At 46.6% G+C, this 19,565-nt stretch overlaps 1 protein-coding gene across 1 annotated transcript; it reads left to right on the forward strand.

Moving 5' to 3' along the window:
• Positions 1-4,756: 4,756 nt before the first annotated feature.
• Positions 4,757-18,651, forward strand: FABP3 (fatty acid binding protein 3). The gene is made up of 4 exons (XM_075335955.1): positions 4,757-4,904; positions 9,571-9,743; positions 12,320-12,421; positions 17,453-18,651. Exons 1-4 carry the CDS (start codon positions 4,832-4,834, stop codon positions 17,501-17,503), a joined length of 399 nt encoding a protein of 132 aa, XP_075192070.1. The 5' UTR covers positions 4,757-4,831; the 3' UTR covers positions 17,504-18,651.
• Positions 18,652-19,565: the final 914 nt, after the last annotated feature.

Here is a 19,565-nt window from a genome sequence, read left to right on the forward strand (position 1 = left end):
CTCCACATATCAGCTGTAGACATCAGGGGCTCAGTACTGGGTACACTGCCCTTCATTACACCACATATCAGCTGTAGACATCAGGGGCTCAGTACTGGGTACACTGCCCTTCATTACACCACATATCAGCTGTAGACATCAGGGGCTCAGTACTGGGTACACTGCCCTTCATTACACCACATATCAGCTGTAGACATCAGGGGCTCAGTACTGGGTACACTGCCCTTCATTACACCACATATCAGCTGTAGACATCAGGGGCTCAGTACTGGGTACACTGCCCTTCATTACTCCACATATCAGCTGTACACATCAGTGGCTCAGTACTGGGTACACTGCCCTTCATTACTCCACATATCAGCTGTAGACATCAGGGGCTCAGTACTGGGTACACTGCCCTTCATTACTCCACATATCAGCTGTAGACATCAGGGGCTCAGTACTGGGTACACTGCCCTTCATTACTCCACATATCAGCTGTAGACATCAGGGGCTCAGTACTGGGTACACTGCCCTTCATTACTCCACATATCAGCTGTAGACATCAGAGGCTCAGTACTGGGTACACTGCCCTTCATTACTCCACATATCATCTGTAGACATCAGAGGCTCAGTACTGGGTACACTGCCCTTCATTACTCCACATATCATCTGTAGACATCAGGGGCTCAGTACTGGGTACACTGCCCTTCATTACACCACATATCAGCTGTAGACATCGGGCTCAGTACTGGGTACACTGCCCTTCATTACACCACATATCAGCTGTACACATCAGGGGCTCAGTACTGGGTACACTGCCCTTCATTACTCCACATATCAGCTGTAGACATCAGGGGCTCAGTACTGGGTACACTGCCCTTCATTACTCCACATATCAGCTGTAGACATCAGGGGCTCAGTACTGGGTACACTGCCCTTCATTACACCACATATCAGCTGTAGACATCAGGGGCTCAGTACTGGGTACACTGCCCTTCATTACACCACATATCAGCTGTAGACATCAGGGGCTCAGTACTGGGTACACTGCCCTTCATTACTCCACATATCAGCTGTAGACATCGGGCTCAGTACTGGGTACACTGCCCTTCATTACTCCACATATCAGCTGTAGACATCAGGGGCTCAGTACTGGGTACACTGCCCTTCATTACTCCACATATCAGCTGTAGACATCAGGGGCTCAGTACTGGGTATACTGCCCTTCATTACACCACATATCAGCTGTAGACATCAGGGGCTCAGTACTGGGTACACTGCCCTTCATTACTCCACATATCAGCTGTAGACATCAGGGGCTCAGTACTGGGTACACTGCCCTTCATTACTCCACATATCAGCTGTAGACATCAGGGGCTCAGTACTGGGTACACTGCCCTTCATTACTCCACATATCAGCTGTAGACATCAGGGGCTCAGTACTGGGTACACTGTCCTTCATTACTCCACATATCAGCTGTAGACATCGGGCTCAGTACTGGGTACACTGCCCTTCATTACACCACATATCAGCTGTACACATCAGGGGCTCAGTACTGGGTACACTGCCCTTCATTACTCCACATATCAGCTGTAGACATCAGGGGCTCAGTACTGGGTACACTGCCCTTCATTACACCACATATCAGCTGTAGACATCAGGGGCTCAGTACTGGGTACACTGTCCTTCATTACACCACATATCAGCTGTAGACATCGGGCTCAGTACTGGGTACACTGCCCTTCATTACTCCACATATCAGCTGTAGACATCAGGGGCTCAGTACTGGGTACACTGCCCTTCATTACTCCACATATCAGCTGTACACATCAGGGGCTCAGTACTGGGTACACTGCCCTTCATTACTCCACATATCAGCTGTAGACATCAGGGGCTCAGTACTGGGTACACTGCCCTTCATTACTCCACATATCAGCTGTACACATCAGGGGCTCAGTACTGGGTACACTGTCCTTCATTACTCCACATATCAGCTGTAGACATCAGGGGCTCAGTACTGGGTACACTGCCCTTCATTACTCCACATATCAGCTGTAGACATCAGGGGCTCAGTACTGGGTATACTGCCCTTCATTACTCCACATATCAGCTGTAGACATCAGGGGCTCAGTACTGGGTACACTGTCCTTCATTACTCCACATATCAGCTGTAGACATCAGGGGCTCAGTACTGGGTACACTGCCCTTCATTACTCCACATATCAGCTGTAGACATCGGGCTCAGTACTGGGTACACTGCCCTTCATTACTCCACATATCATCTGTAGACATCAGGGGCTCAGTACTGGGTACACTGCCCTTCATTACACCACATATCAGCTGTACACATCAGGGGCTCAGTACTGGGTACACTGCCCTTCATTACACCACATATCAGCTGTAGACATCAGGGGCTCAGTACTGGGTACACTGCCCTTCATTACTCCACATATCATCTGTAGACATCAGGGGCTCAGTACTGGGTACACTGCCCTTCATTACTCCACATATCAGCTGTAGACATCAGGGGCTCAGTACTGGGTACACTGCCCTTCATTACTCCACATATCAGCTGTAGACATCAGGGGCTCAGTACTGGGTACACTGCCCTTCATTACTCCACATATCAGCTGTAGACATCAGGGGCTCAGTACTGGGTACACTGCCCTTCATTACTCCACATATCAGCTGTACACATCAGGGGCTCAGTACTGGGTACACTGCCCTTCATTACTCCACATATCAGCTGTAGACATCAGGGGCTCAGTACTGGGTACACTGCCCTTCATTACACCACATATCAGCTGTAGACATCAGGGGCTCAGTACTGGGTACACTGTCCTTCATTACTCCACATATCAGCTGTACACATCAGGGGCTCAGTACTGGGTACACTGCCCTTCATTACTCCACATATCAGCTGTAGACATCAGGGGCTCAGTACTGGGTACACTGCCCTTCATTACTCCACATATCAGCTGTACACATCAGGGGCTCAGTACTGGGTACACTGCCCTTCATTACACCACATATCAGCTGTAGACATCAGGGGCTCAGTACTGGGTACACTGCCCTTCATTACTCCACATATCAGCTGTAGACATCAGGGGCTCAGTACTGGGTACACTGCCCTTCATTACTCCACATATCAGCTGTAGACATCAGGGGCTCAGTACTGGGTACACTGCCCTTCATTACTCCACATATCAGCTGTAGACATCAGGGGCTCAGTACTGGGTACACTGCCCTTCATTACTCCACATATCAGCTGTAGACATCAGTGGCTCAGTACTGGGTACACTGCCCTTCATTACTCCACATATCAGCTGTAGACATCAGGGGCTCAGTACTGGGTACACTGCCCTTCATTACTCCACATATCAGCTGTAGACATCAGGGGCTCAGTACTGGGTACACTGCCCTTCATTACTCCACATATCAGCTGTAGACATCGGGCTCAGTACTGGGTACACTGCCCTTCATTACACCACATATCAGCTGTAGACATCAGGGGCTCAGTACTGGGTACACTGTCCTTCATTACTCCACATATCAGCTGTACACATCAGGGGCTCAGTACTGGGTACACTGCCCTTCATTACTCCACATATCAGCTGTAGACATCAGGGGCTCAGTACTGGGTACACTGCCCTTCATTACTCCACATATCAGCTGTACACATCAGGGGCTCAGTACTGGGTACACTGCCCTTCATTACTCCACATATCAGCTGTAGACATCAGGGGCTCAGTACTGGGTACACTGCCCTTCATTACTCCACATATCAGCTGTAGACATCAGGGGCTCAGTACTGGGTACACTGCCCTTCATTACTCCACATATCAGCTGTAGACATCGGGCTCAGTACTGGGTACACTGCCCTTCATTACTCCACATATCAGCTGTAGACATCAGGGGCTCAGTACTGGGTACACTGCCCTTCATTACTCCACATATCAGCTGTAGACATCAGGGGCTCAGTACTGGGTACACTGCCCTTCATTACTCCACATATCAGCTGTAGACATCAGGGGCTCAGTACTGGGTATACTGCCCTTCATTACTCCACATATCAGCTGTAGACATCAGGGGCTCAGTACTGGGTACACTGCCCTTCATTACACCACATATCAGCTGTAGACATCGGGCTCAGTACTGGGTATACTGCCCTTCATTACTCCACATATCAGCTGTAGACATCAGGGGCTCAGTACTGGGTACACTGCCCTTCATTACTCCACATATCAGCTGTAGACATCAGTGGCTCAGTACTGGGTACACTGCCCTTCATTACTCCACATATCAGCTGTAGACATCAGGGGCTCAGTACTGGGTACACTGCCCTTCATTACTCCACATATCAGCTGTAGACATCAGGGGCTCAGTACTGGGTACACTGCCCTTCATTACTCCACATATCATCTGTAGACATCAGGGGCTCAGTACTGGGTACACTGCCCTTCATTACACCACATATCAGCTGTAGACATCAGGGGCTCAGTACTGGGTACACTGCCCTTCATTACTCCACATATCAGCTGTAGACATCAGGGGCTCAGTACTGGGTACACTGCCCTTCATTACTCCACATATCAGCTGTAGACATCAGGGGCTCAGTACTGGGTACACTGTCTAACGGCTGGTGCCTCGGCCGCGCTATCATTACGGGGCTTATGGCAGACACGTCTGCATGATCCTGGCTCGGGGAGAAGCCCCGCTATATAGAAGGGTGCCCGGCGGTAACCTCTCTCCTGACGCTATAGGCGGCTCTGCGCACACGTGACCGCACACGGAGCTATATATAGCGCGCAGAAGCCGTGCGGTCATAATCTCTGCGGCGCAGTCACCATGGTGGACAAATTCCTAGGGACCTGGCGGCTGATAGAAAGCAAGAATTTCGATGAGTATATGATACGGCTTGGTGAGTGATGGAAACAAATATGGAGAGAATCTGTATATATCATATGTATATAACTGAGGCAGGGATGTGTGACTGGCACTGAGGGGAGGATGAGTGCACCGTGGCGGAGGGGCTGCGGCAGTGCAGGTGGTGGCTGGAGCTGGCACAGGGAAGGTGCGCTGCAGGGGAGGCAGCACTGTCTGCCCAGGGGGTGAGGCAGGGTGGGCACGGTATGCTGGGATTTCTCTGCAGTTATCTACCCTATTGATGCGCATAGAATATTCCAGCTTTATGATGGCAGGTTATTCCCCATGCAGCCATTGTTATATGGCTCCTCAGCACGCCGTCCTGCCTGTCATTCTCTTACAGCAGCCAATATTACTCAGATCCATGACGCAGGACAAGATTAATGATGGTGCAGATGTTTGGTGTCTGAGAAGCTTCTCATCTAATATCCTCTTGGACAGATCTGCGGCTTGTGCGGTGCCGTGTGCGGTGCCTTGTGCGTGTGCGGTGCCGTGTGCGGTCCCTCGTGCGTGTGCGGTCCCTCGTGCGAGCACGGCTTGTGCGTGTGCGGTCCCTTGTGTGAGCACGGCTTGTGCGGTCCCTCGTGCGTGTGCGGTCCCTTGTGCGAGCACGGCTTGTGCGTGTGCGGTCCCTTGTGCGAGCATGGCTTGTGCCTGTGCGGTCCCTTGTGCGAGCGCGGTCCCTCGTGCGAGCACGGCTTGTGCGTGTGCGGTCCCTTGTGCTTGTTTGGTCCCTTGTGCGAGCACGGCTTGTGCGTGTGCGGTCCCTTGTGCTTGTTTGGTCCCTTGTGTGAGCACGGCTTGTGCGGTCCCTTGTGCGAGCACGGCTCGTGCGTGTGCGGTCCCTCGTGCGTGTGCGGTCCCTCGTGCGAGCACGGCTTGTGCGTGTGCGGTCCCTTGTGCCTGTGCGGTCCCTTGTGCGAGCATGGCTTGTGCCTGTGCGGTCCCTTGTGCGAGCGCGGTCCCTTGTGCTTGTTTGGTCCCTTGTGCGAGCACGGCTTGTGCGTGTGCGGTCCCTTGTGCGTGTGCGGTCCCTTGTGCGTGTGCGGTCCCTTGTGCGTGTGCGGTCCCTTGTGCGAGCACGGCTTGTGCCTGTGCGGTCCCTTGTGCGAGCGCGGTCCCTTGTGCTTGTTTGGTCCCTTGTGCGAGCACGGCTTGTGCGTGTGCGGTCCCTTGTGCCTGTGCGGTCCCTTGTGCGAGCACGGCTTGTGCGTGTGCGGTCCCTTGTGCCTGTGCGGTCCCTTGTGCGAGCATGGCTTGTGCGTGTGCGGTCCCTTGTGCGTGTGCGGTCACTTGTGCGAGCACGGCTTGTGCGTGTGCGGTCCCTTGTGCCTGTGCGGTCCCTTGTGCGAGCATGGCTTGTGCGTGTGCGGTCCCTTGTGCCTGTGCGGTCCCTTGTGCGAGCATGGCTTGTGCGTGTGCGGTCCCTTGTGCGTGTGCGGTCACTTGTGCGAGCACGGCTTGTGCGTGTGCGGTCCCTTGTGCTTGTTTGGTCCGTTGTGCGAGCACGGCTTGTGCGTGTGCGGTCCCTTGTGCGTGTGCGGTCCCGTTTGCGGTCCACTTGCGGGCACAGCTTTATATAATACATACAATCTATATTCGTCCATTAATAAGGGTCTATTGGAGAAATGTGTGGTCAGTGATTTCAGTAAAGCACATGTCGGCTCATTGCCATTCCCCACGTGCGATCGTTACACGCAGTGACCCCTGGCAGTCCGATTGCTTTTCATGCTTCAGCGAGCTGCCATTACATTACTGTGACCTTAGGCTTACATGTGAAGTCACATTCAAGTAGTTTCCGTGTATATACATATACATGTCCTCTCCCCTCGCTGTACCACATCTATTTGCTTTACAATAGCAAATATGGTGACTCCTTGAGGCATTTGGTGATAGTTATAAGGAAATAATGACCAGTAAATACCCTCCATGGATATGGACATAATAATTATTATTATTATTGACATAGGGTGGATCTTACACCGGTTACTCCACTCAAGGAGCTCTTTTGATTTTTTTTTAGAAAAACGTCCATAGAAATGGCACCAAAGTTTTGGTCTGATAGTTTTCTAGCATTCAGTGCACTAGCCATTCTTCCCCAATCAGAAGATCACTTACTGGCCATAAAGCCAAATGTAGACGACATCTAGAGATGCAGAGACATATGGCCATCAGATGTCATGACTACATTACTCCTGGCTGTATCAGACCAGATAAAAGTTGTCCTGTTTCTTCCCCTCCCCCTAATAGTCCTAATCTTGTTTATTAGGACTGCCTGCTATTCCCATGTGCCAAGCTGCTTTATCAGACAGTTCATAGAAGAGGGGCTGAGATTGCCCTCCTACTAGTTTGTAGGAGCATTACATGGCAGGCCAAGAACATGACCAGAAGAGGGCGCTGCCCGGATTTCTACCAGCTGTTTGTAGTTGGTTTAGCGATGATCATAAAAGCACCTGAGATCTTTAATAAGGGACATAACTTTCACAGTTCTGTTATGTCCGATCAGGTTGTCTTTCATCTTCTAATGGACCTTTGAGAAGTGAGGTTGTTTCATTGGTCCATGTGGGTGATGTCTTCCCATTTTCTGTTGCTTTTTGTCTTAACCTAGCACCAGGTTCCTTTCTTGTGAGAACATTTGAGCCGCTCATCAGTGTGGGGATAATCCACTTGGGCGCAGCGTTCGGAGACATCAGACCGTTCCTGAGTGGTACAAAGCCAAGTGCTAGTGGAGGAAAAGCTGGTTCTCCTCCACTTGCACACTTGGCTTTCTTCTTGCTCGATGTATTAATGTTGAACTGTGTATTACCACCTAAAAGAAGATCATGAACATTAAACTGTTTGGGTGAGGCTATTGTTACAGGATGTCAAGCGTTTTCTTATGAAGGCTACAGATTGATGGTGTTCTCCATCTGCAAGCTGAATGACTTTGATCTAATGGGCACTAACCCTGGGGGAGCATCCTGACGGGTAGTAGGAAGGGGCCGGTCTTCAGTAATGAGTGTCCAGATGGCCTTCCTAAGGGAGTAAAATACTTCTAGCTGTCTAGCCACTGGCTCCAGGAAGTGAGGGGGGAGGGGGGGGTGTACTGTTTTTTGCTTATAGTAGCAGAAAAACCTAGTAATGGTAACATGACCAGTGTTAAAGGTGTATGTTATGGGTAGGTAAGCCAGGCTCATCCCTGTCTCCAAGTGCTAGGCAAAGGCTACTATAGTATTGCTCTTCTGCCTTTAGAAAAGGGACATAGGCCAGTGTGGCTCATGTCTATTGGTTGACATGGGATATGCCAAGGAGGAAGGCTGGATGGCTGTCCATTGGACTTCTAGGTAATATAGTTTTGCTTCATTCATGCGTTACATGGTGTAAAGTTATATGAAAAATCCAGCTAAAAATGCCAAATGCCCACCTTCTGTTCAGAGCTCTGACAAGGGCTCGGCCATGGCCTGAAGACACCGTGCAAAAGTGAAAACGTCCTGCTCTGTGAATTGGTTCTTTATTTTCTAAAAACCGCTGATTGCCGCTATGTATGCACTCGAGGTGGATAACCACCCTTGGTCATCATGGCTCATGGTTATACACTTGAAATGTGTAAATGCAGATGTTATCATAGCTGGATTTTAGAAAATAAAGGCCGTCTTCGCTTCTTTATGGTGTAAAGTTGTTTCATCACAAAGTATTGCCATAGACAAGGGTCTGTGTAGGTGGCGGGTCTGATGTCAGAATTCTTGAAATATGAAAATCATAAGCCAGTCTGTCTTGATTTTATAACCCCCCCCCCCCTCGCCCAACCACTGTTGCTACAGATATAAAATGCCCAACCTTTAACCCCATATGTGCCTGTGACAAAGTAGTATTCATCTAGCTGCTATATAAAGGAGGCCCTTGTCCACAATACTTCTGCATTTTTGCATGATTGGATAACTAAGCAGTCACATATGGAACTTCTGGTGGAGAGGATTATTCCACGTCTTGGGTTTTCTTCAGTGTCAGTTGACAATTGTTCCATTGTCCAGAAGTGTGAGGAGGGAGGGGGGAGCCATACTGCCGCACACAGGCTGTGTGGGTATAAGAGGGACTGTATTCAGAGGCTGCACACAGAATGAATGACTTGCTTCTCACCCACTGCACAGCTGGCACACTACAAGATTGCATGGCACCACACTTTATAGTACTACGCAAACAAAGATTATGCCTGTTGGCTAAAGAAATTAGTCAGTGGCTGTAAAGACATTTCCTCTTGTAACTCTATATAGTTTACCTACTACGTATCTATATTGTAAGTAGTGTGAAGACTATATGTGATAATTTAGTATTTAAGACTCTCATTTGACCTAGCTCCTTGCCAAGAACGTACACCATAGTGCATGTGATTCTTCTGGCATGCCTATCTACATGGCCAACCTTCCTTTCACTGACCTTGGCGTGAAGGTTGTGGAAAGTCTGAAGCATTGATCATAAAGGGCAGGTGTATAACTGTCATGTCCACAGTCCCAGGGCGAGATTCTCCTTTTCTGCCTCCCTTCTTGTGTCTACATATTGTGCTTTTTACCATGCTCTAGTAAAAATGGGAATCATAATAGTTATCTTCAACACATAAAATGATCTTTGCTTTACCTTCGGCTGTTGTACGTAACACCTTTTATTTTGTGTCCTTATTTTAAAAGGTGTCGGCTTTGCCACTCGACAAATTGCAAATGTTACCAAACCCACAACAATCATAAGCTTAGACGGGGACTTCATTGTGCTGCAGACACAGAGCACTTTCAAGAACACCGAGGTCAAGTTTAAGCTAAATGTGGAGTTTGATGAGACAACAGCAGATGATCGGAAGGTTAAGGTGAGACCTATTCATTGCCTTGCATCTGGGCCTTGCCAGCAAGAGGATGGCACCAGCTGAGCACATCAGTAGATGGTCAATACCTAAAGGTAAGGTGGCCCCAATGGCTAGATGCCACTCAGTCTTTGGGGTGCAGCCAAGGAGGCATTCTTAATACAGGTAATCACATACTCATTGCTGCTGCTCATAAATTATGAACTGTTGCAGTAATCAATATGTGATTACCTGTATAAAGACCACCTCCTTGGCTGCACCCCACCAAAGACAGAGTGGCATCTAGCCATTGGGGCCGCTTTAACTTTTTGGTAAACTCTGCTCTTTGAGCCCCACTTTACATTCTTAGCATGTTTGGGGGTTTTTTTTGTGTCCCCCAGGAATGGTATCCACAACAGTTTTGGTGTACAGTTGAATAAGCACTGCCTAAATTGACATGCTGTAGCACATTTGGGTGGAAAATCTGTTGCATATACCTCATGGAAACATAGCCTGCCTCTATACACATAGAATAATGAGGAAGATAATTCTTCCCTAATAACATGGGAACTGACCGCATCTAATGTAGGTTTATACCTAGTGGTTTGTTACTCAGATTAAAGCAGTAGTTCAGTACACTTTTACCTTGAAAAAAACATGGTTCCTTGATGGGTTGCAGCCGTCTCATTCATCTGTGCCAGGACTCAGATTGTTTGTTCCAGCTCAGAGGGACTGTGAACGCTGCAGACAATCCATGATCCCCTCACTGGTGAAATGTCATCACTTCTCCCACTGGGAGAGGAAGCTAGAGATTGGGGGTGGCAGTGATGAGTATGCTGTTTTTTGTTTTAATGCATCAATGGCTCATTTTAATATAAAAATATAGTGTAAAATATCTTTAAGTGCCAATTTGGTTAATAGGTATGTGCATAAGAACTCTGCACAGCTGGTGTTATAAGCAGAATATAGGCATTATTAGATTCAATCAGTGGTATCTGCATTTGGTTGACAGTGCTGGGGAGAGCGGCTGGAAGGATATTCAGTAGAGTTGAGCGAGTTCCTAGGCTATGTGCGCACAGTGCGTTTTTCGCAGCGTTTTTGCGCGTTTTTCGGGTGCGTTTTTGGCCTCAAAACTGCATGACTTTGCTTCTCCAGCAAAGTCTGAGTTTTCATTTTTGCTGTCCGCACACAACTTTTTTTTTTTTTTTTTTTTTTTTTTTAAGCTGTGTTTTTGAGCTTGAAAAAAAAAAAATGGACATGTCAATTCTTTCCTGCGTTTTTCTGCGTTTCCCCCCATGCAATGCATTGGAAAAACGCAGAGATCAAAAACGCACCAAATCGCGGCAAAACGCATGCGTTTTTTTTTCGATGCAGGTGCGTTTTTGTGTGTTTTTTAGCGGCCAAAAACACAGCGTCAAAAAAACGCAGTGTGTGTGAACTTTGCCTTAACTATTCTCACTCGCTATACTCAAACGAGAACTTTCTAATACTTGCATATTCATTCCGAATAGATGCAATGCAAGTCAATGGGGAATACTCGCAATGTAATGAGTAACCTGAATACTGTACTATTCGTGCGAGTGGCAAATAGTATGGCATTCAGGTTACTTGTTAGGCTATGTGCGCACGTCGCGTAAAAACATGCAGTTACGCTGCGCTTTGTAGCGCAGCGTAACTGCATGCGTCCTGCGTTCCCTGCACAGTCTATGGAGATTGTGCAGGGGCCGTGCGCACGTGGCGTCTAAGAGCGCAGCGCTTCGGCTACTGCCGAAGCGCTGCGCAAAAAGAAGTGACATGTCACTTCTTTCCTGCGCTTTGCCGGCAGCTCCTGCACGGTCTATGGCAGGAGCTGCAGGCAGAGCGCATGGAATCGGCGCTCACTACGGACATTTCTGCAGCGATCTAAAGCGCACATGTGCTCTTCAGATCGCTGCAGAAATTTCTGCAGGGCTTGTACGCAACGTGCGCACATAGCCTTACATTGCGAGTTTCCCCATTGACTTGCATTGCACACACTATTCGGAATGAATACACGAGTATTACAGTTCTCATTATGAGTATAGAGAGTGTGACTAGTTAGGTACTCGCTCAACTCTAATATTCAGCTCTTGTAACTGCATTCCCCATTGCTCCTGTTTGCAAAATGGCAATCACCTAATAGGTTTATGTAAGAAAATTGCTGTAAATATGGTCCCTTTAATATATAAGCAGATAGTTACTAAGTTTGAGTACAGTAAGGAAAACTGTGTGTGTGATTATATATTATATTTTTTATTTACACTTTTGAGGTTCTGGAAAGAAGTAGTAGATGGCTGTACTGAGGTTTGGAATGGATACTATTTTGCAGGCGACTGTTACGTGGTGGGGGAAGTATTTTCCCGTTGGCTGTGAGAGATATATCTGAATGTTAAATACTGTTGACCTCTACAGATTGTTTTGTGAAGACTCTAAAGTTGGTTTACCAAGACATTGCTTTAAGGCTATGCCATACGTATTCACATATACAAAATTCAGACATTAGGGACGTTTTAGCCCAGTAAAGTGTCAGGCAGTGTCAATACCAACTATCTTGTATAATAAATATATATTGGGTTTTTTTTCAGTCCCTGGTAACTTTGGAAGATGGGAAGCTCAAGCATGTGCAGAAGTGGGATGGGAAGGAGACCACCCTCCTAAGAGAAGTCCATGATGACAAGCTTGACTTGGTAAGTGTATGTAGTGTTCATACATATGCTGAAAAGGTTTACATTTAGTTAATGCTGTCTTATCTGCATGAGATTTGACTACTTAAAGTGCATATGCTATACTTATGGTATCAGCAGAAGGGCAATGTAGAATACACTTGGTTACATCTTCTATAGCCAAGGCAGTCCATGTATCAGTACATCAGCACCATGTAGGCTGAACCTCGGAGCGTGCTCATAGGAGCCCAGTGTTGACCAGTCTTCTCTAGGCCTAAAGGCCCTGTCACACTAAGCAACATTGCTAGCAACATCGCTGCTAACGAACAACTTTTGTGACGTTGCTAGCGATGTTGCTGTGTGTGACATCCAGCAACAACCTGGCCCCTGCTGTGAGGTCGTTGGTTGTTGCTGAATGTCCTGGGCCATTTTTTAGTTGTTGCTGTCCTGCTGTGAAGCACAGATCGCTGTGTGTGACAGCGAGACAGCAACAACTAATGTGCAGGCAGCAGGAGCCGGCTTCTGCGGAGGCTGGTAACCAATGTAAACATCGGGTAACCAAGAAGCCCTGTCCTTGGTTACCCGATATTTACCTTTGATACCAGCCTCCCCCGCTCTCACTGCCTGTGCTGCCGGCTCCTGCTCTGTGCACATGACATGTAGCTAGCTGCAGAACACATCGGGTTAATTAACCTGATGTGTGCTGTAACTAGGAGAGCAAGGAGTCAGCGCTCAGTGTGCACTGCTCCCTGCTCTGTGCACATGTAGCTGCAGCATACATCGGGTAATTAACCCGATGTGTGCTGTAGCTAGGAGAGCAAGGAGCCAGCGCTAAGTGTGCGCTGCTCCCTGCTCTCTGCACGTGTAGCTCCGTGCAGTGGTAACCAAGGTAAATATCGGGTTGGTTACCGATATTTACCTTAGTTACCAAGCGCAGCATCTTCCACGCGGCGCTGGGGGCTGGTCACTGGTTGCTGGTGAGCTCACCAGCAACTCGTGTAGTGACGCTCCAGCGATCCCTGCCAGGTCAGGTTGCTGGTGGGATCGCTGGAGCGTCGCAGTGTGACAGCTCACCAGCAACCTCCTAGCAACTTACCAGCGATCCCTATCGTTGTTGGGATCGCTGGTAAGTTGCTTAGTGTGACGGTACCTTTAGTGGATTGTAATTACAATCATGGCTTTCAGTCCCGTGCTTCAGCTGGATATACCAACAACGCTTTACTTTGATGGAATTTGGTGACAATATTTGCAGAAGGTGTTACACCTGATGCAGTGGGGTCATATACTTTAGATATACTTTAGATCTCCTTCAGTAGGATCCTTTTACACTAAATGATAACATCTGGATTAAGCTAGATCTACATAGTGGAAACATTAATGTTCTGGAATGCAGTGTCCGTTTTCAGCAGCTTTACCTTTCAGGACATGACCGCTGTTCTTAACCTTGTATGAAGGTTGCTTTCAATTCCATGTATCTAAAACAATTCCTCACGTGTTTACATAGCTATCTTGTTCAAACCACTCTAATGCTGAACCCATGTGCAGACAGAATGCATACCTATGTGTGCCTTGTGAGGAGCTGAGCGCACTCTATAGGTTTACAGGAATATTGCATGCCATTGGTTCAAATTACACAGGACTTTACAACAATCCTAAGTGCACATTGCATCTGAGCCTGTCTTTTGCACATAAATCAGGAAGATTTCCCATCCAATGGCATACATGGCCCTTGGGTCCCATTGTTCAACATAGTCAATGATACACTTTGTGGTGGAACTCAGCTGAACTTGCCTATGCTGTTCTATTTGTATATTGAGGGGTTTTTTTACATATTCTCTAAATGTAGGCAAAATCATGATACCAGTATCTGTAAGGTAAGTAGGTTTACCCATGAATACAGAAGTGTCCTAATATACGTCTATAATCTGAGCTGCTTCCTTTATAAGGCCTCTTTCACACGTCCGTGAAAATCACGCACATTTTTCCCGGACGTGTCAAAGGTGCGTATTGCCCTCCGTGAGCCATGTTTATGGCACACGTGTGTTCTCCGTGTGTTATCCGTGATAACACACGGAGAACAGGAACTTTCTGCTCACCTGTCCCTGGCATTGCTGTCCGTGGTACTGATCTTCGGTCTCCGGTCCTGCCGACTCCCCGCTGCTGTTTTCGGCCCCCAGTGAAGTGAATTTGTAATGAGCGGCGGTTGGAAGCAAGTGACAGCAGCGCTGGAGAAGGTGAGTAAACTTGTTTTGTTTTTTTTGTTTTTTTTTTTTCTGACACGTGTTTATCTCCAGTGCGTGTCACACAGATCACCTCCGTGTGACCCGTTTTCGTTCCGTGATGCCGGAGAAAAACTGACATGTCTGTGTGGATCACACGGACACACGTATGCTCCACACGGTCCATCAAAATGCTGTGGAGATAAAAGCGCACATAGGGTCTTATCTGGCAAACAATGCAGGCTTAGAAAATGAAAACAGGTGCTCACCTATGGAAGTTGTGACAGGCACAACTCCTATGTATGCAGTAAATGGTCAAGCAGCAGCCCCGATGATGCAACAGGGAATCATGAATGGATAAGAAAGTCGGGTTTAACACTGCGCTAAAACCATGAAGCCAAACGATGTGATGAATTCTTTGCTATATTTTCTTTATTTAGGCCAAGTCTACATGTTTCAAAGGCATGTCCGCCTTCTTCATCAGGACAAAGGAAAAAACAGCATGATCGTTTGGCTTCATGGTTTTAGCGCAGTGTTAAACCCGACTTTCTTATCCATTCATGATTCCACACGGTCCATGGTAGAACACGCACATGAGCGTAGACCCATTGATTTTAATGGGTCTACGTGTGCCCGTGTCTCCGGTACGTGACGAAACGGACCAAACACGTACCGGAGACACGTACGTGTGAAAGAGGCCTAAGCACCAGTGGTACAGTAATACGTACTGTATTTTTCGGACTATAAGACGCACTTTTTTCCCCCCAAATGTTGGGGGAAAGTGGGGGGTGTGTCTTATAGTTTGAATGTAGGGCTGCTGTATTCACTGCTCCCTGCACATCATCAGCGTGGGGTGCAGTGAATCAGTGCACTCACCGTTCCCCCTGCAGCACCGCGATGTCCTCCTGTCTGCCGGCCGCGCTGTGTGGAGACTAGCGGTGCTCACAGCGATGACGTAATCTCTGTGCGCAAGTGTCCACACAGCCGCGCCGCCACAGACTGGAGGAGGAGCGATGCTGCATGGAGTGAGGAAAGGTGAGTATAAATATTTTATTTATTTTTTTTTTTTTGTGTGCCACAGGATGCAGGACGTATAGCAGGATGATTATTATTATTTATAGAGCGCCATTAATTCCATGGTGCTGTACATGAGAAGGGGTTACATACAGAATACTTACACAAGTTACAGTAGACAGACTAGTACAGAGGGAAGAGGGCCCTACACTTGCGGGCTTACATTCTATAGGATTTTGGGGAGGAGACTGGGCGGCAGCTCTGCGCGGTGGTCGGGCGGCAGCTCCGCGCAGTGGTGAAGCAGTGAGGTCATTGTAGATTATAGGCATTTCTGAACACATGGGTTTTCAGGTTCCATTTGAAGCTTGCAAGGGTAGCAGTCTGACGTGTTGAGGGAGCGAGTTCCAGAAGAGTGGGGATGCTTGGGAGAAGTCAGAAATATTGATACAGGACAGAATAGACTTCAATGAAGAGGGCAGTTGTTGAAGGAATATGACATACCTGTGGATGAAACAGATGGATTGTCAGGTCAAAAGAGGTGGTTGCATTCAGGAGGATAAATTATGAATTAAATTTCTGGTAGATTTCTGACACTCCACTTAATAGATCCCATTTATGAGATCACACCAGACCAGGATGATGGCATATATAGCAGGATGGGACCATATGCCAGGATGGGGTATATAGCATGATGCGGCCATGCACCAGGATGGGGTATATAGCAGGATGGGATTACATACCAGGATGGCAGTATATAGCAAGATGGGGCTATACCAGGATGAGGGACATATTTATATTATATTATATATTATATTATATTATATTATAATAATAATTACCAGGATGGGGTACCTAGTAGAGAATTTGGGGACATTACCCCCATAACAGTGTTGGCAGCAGATCCTCGCCCCATAACAGTGTGTCATGACCACATTTTTTGCTTTAAAATTTTATTTTCCTTCTCTAAAACCAGGGTGCATCTTATGGTCCGGTGCGTCTTATAGTCTGAAAAATACGGTACATCTGGCAAATTATAGTCATAGGGCACTTGGTGGGAATCTGCTACAATATGAGTACCTTCACTCATACATGGATATTCTAATAGGTTAGGGACTTCCACTACATAGTCAGCTTTTTATACATCTTTTAATAAACATGTTAAATATTAGAAAATATTGGTTTGAGACATGTTTTCAGTATGATGTTATACAGTAGGTTAAAGGGAACCTGTCAAGGTGCAATATGCACTTAGAACCACGAACAGTTTTGGGTGCATATTGCTATTCCCTGCCTAACTGTCCCTGTATGTACTAGCAGAGATAAAGAAATCTTTAGAAAAAGTATTTCTAAAGATGATATGCTAATGTAGCCAGTGACTAGTCGCATGGGCATTAGTTCCCATGGCTAGTCGGCCCCCTTAGAATGTAAGCACGCCCCCTGTGGGTGTGCTAAGATGCTAATGAATGCGCAGAGTCAGAGGATGCTAGCGCCAAGGGAACTAACACTTTTGCGACTAGTCGCTGGCCTCATTAGCATACGATATAAGATCTTCAGAAATCCTTTTTCTAAAGATCTCTTTATCTATGCTAGTGTATACAGGGACGGTTAGGCAGGGATTAGCAATATGCACCCAGGACTGCTCATGGTCCTGAGTGCATATTGCACCTGACAGGTTCCCTTTTAAGAGTCAATGGTGAGATGGGGAATACCATCAGTGCTAAAATGTGGCCTTTATACAGATGGATGTTGTACTTTATTGCAAGTCAGTCATGTAGCATTGCATAGATCAGTACTAATAGCAGTGTTTTTACTCTCATTACAGACTCTTACCCTGGGAGAGATTGTCAGCAGACGTCATTATGAAAAAGCCTAACACCAGACGCTCCGCGTGTCACCCTTGTGTTCAGTCTCATAACAGCCTCAACCCTTGCCTGTTTCCCCTTGCACTGAATGGGCTACATCAGCAGTATTACAAGCCTTTGAGTTCTCGATGCAGCATTTGCTATGGACTTGCAAAGATATTTTTATTGTAGTGCCAAACATTGCTGCTTCTGGGTTTTGGAAACTCTTGTAGAAAAACTTAAACGGATACAACAAGCAGCATGCATACTTCTGTTATTTATGGCTTGTCTCATCCTCTCCCAGTCGCTTGACCTGCAGGATATCCTGCTGAATGTAAGGCAGTTTGTCCATGCGCATATCTGATACAGCCAGTACTTGAGTTCTAAGAATTCAAAGGGACAGGACCACCTTGTACCCATCATTAAGAACTCATTATCTTCTAAAGTGTAATGTCCCTAAGAATTTACCAGGTCGTGGACAACCTTACATATTTCTGCTATAACATGTGATGCTTGGAAGGTAATTACATTAGATGTGATGGTTAATATGGCTAGAAAGAATTGCCCCTGCTTCAGCCATAATTAAGATTGAGCACACATAATGCTTGTTGCATCCCTTTTAAGAGTCTTCTCCAGACAGTCCTCCAACTGTGTCTAAACAGCTGAAATAATACATATTTTCTCAGGAATCGGGTTTGTAGTGTATTATCAGTGCCAGTATGATTGTAATAAGAATTTGCGGACATTTCACATCTAGTATTTGTATTAGTGCTGCTGGGTGCAGACTCCTTCTACTGCCCCTACCTGAGGTGGACCATGCGCTGTCATCTCGATGCACAATTACATGACACAGTCCTGTAATTCATGTACTGGGTCAGTGTTTGAGAGATTTGTGTATTAAATATGGAAAGTTACTGGTGTGCTGTGTCCAGCCGCTAAATTTGGAATTAAAAGCTGAATTTCTAGCAATGGATGTTTATTACTACGATTAACGACTGATAACCATTCCTATACCTCATTGTGAAGGAGGTAACAAGCACTGAACATAAATTGTGGTATTGTTTTTGAAAGGCCTATGTGGCCTGATATCCAGTTATATATTGATTCAATAAACCAAATTACTCGTGACGTGTTTTTATACACTACTGACGCAAAATAAAAATGTTCTGTTTAAACATAATTTTGACTAGTTTCTTTATTAGAAAGAAGGAAAGCGGTCAATGACTACACGGGACATATCCGAGCCAGGAAAATTGCAGTGAATTTGCATAAAAAACTGCACTATACATGTGTTACACCACCAATTTCACCTTTTCACTGCAAATGGTGCAATGCGCCCCATAGATTAACAGTGCACAGATGTTATATGCACAGTGCTGATTGCTTTAGTCTGTAGAATATCTCCCTGCAGCATGTTGATGTGTTTTGGTGAAATCCACCACGCTAGTTCTGTTAAGGCCATTCTGGCATGTGTGATTGCTTTCAGTCAGACATGCCCCCAGCCTGTATGAGCGTGTCTGACAGAAAGCAATCACTTGCGATTAACTCGCACAAGTGCAATGTGAGAATCTCGCATTGCACTCGGACCAATGTTAATCAATGAGGCAGCTCAGATCTGCTTTTTTTTTTTTTTTTTTTTTTGTCCAAATCTGACAGACAAAAAAAAAATCTGGCTTAGTCTATTGATGACACCCATATATCAGATTAGACGGGCTGCCGAGCACTATATAAGTGCATCACACAGGAACAGAAACCCTAGTTTACACTGTGCACCTATCTGTGAACAGCGCCCTATACAAGCTATTTGTGTGCAATTTTAATACCAAGCAATCACCCCCTCCATGGATTTGCTGTGTGAGTAATTGCTCCATCACGGTTTTGCACCTGTTGCCTCCATCTTTATTAAGGGGTTTTGCTGCATCCTGGTTGTGCATTAGATTCTGTGGCCTGGGCAGGTAAACACTATTGCCCTTTTGTTGCTGTGAATTTTTCTGTAATTTTTTTTTTTTTTTTTTTTTTTGGGGAAAATTGAATTCCTCTTTTTGAGGTTTAGCTGAAATGGACATATGCATGCTTACAATACAAAACTTTTTA

The sequence above is a fragment of the Anomaloglossus baeobatrachus genome, chromosome 2 (assembly GCF_048569485.1).
Source record: "Anomaloglossus baeobatrachus isolate aAnoBae1 chromosome 2, aAnoBae1.hap1, whole genome shotgun sequence".
NCBI classification, from domain to species: Eukaryota; Metazoa; Chordata; class Amphibia; order Anura; family Aromobatidae; genus Anomaloglossus; species Anomaloglossus baeobatrachus.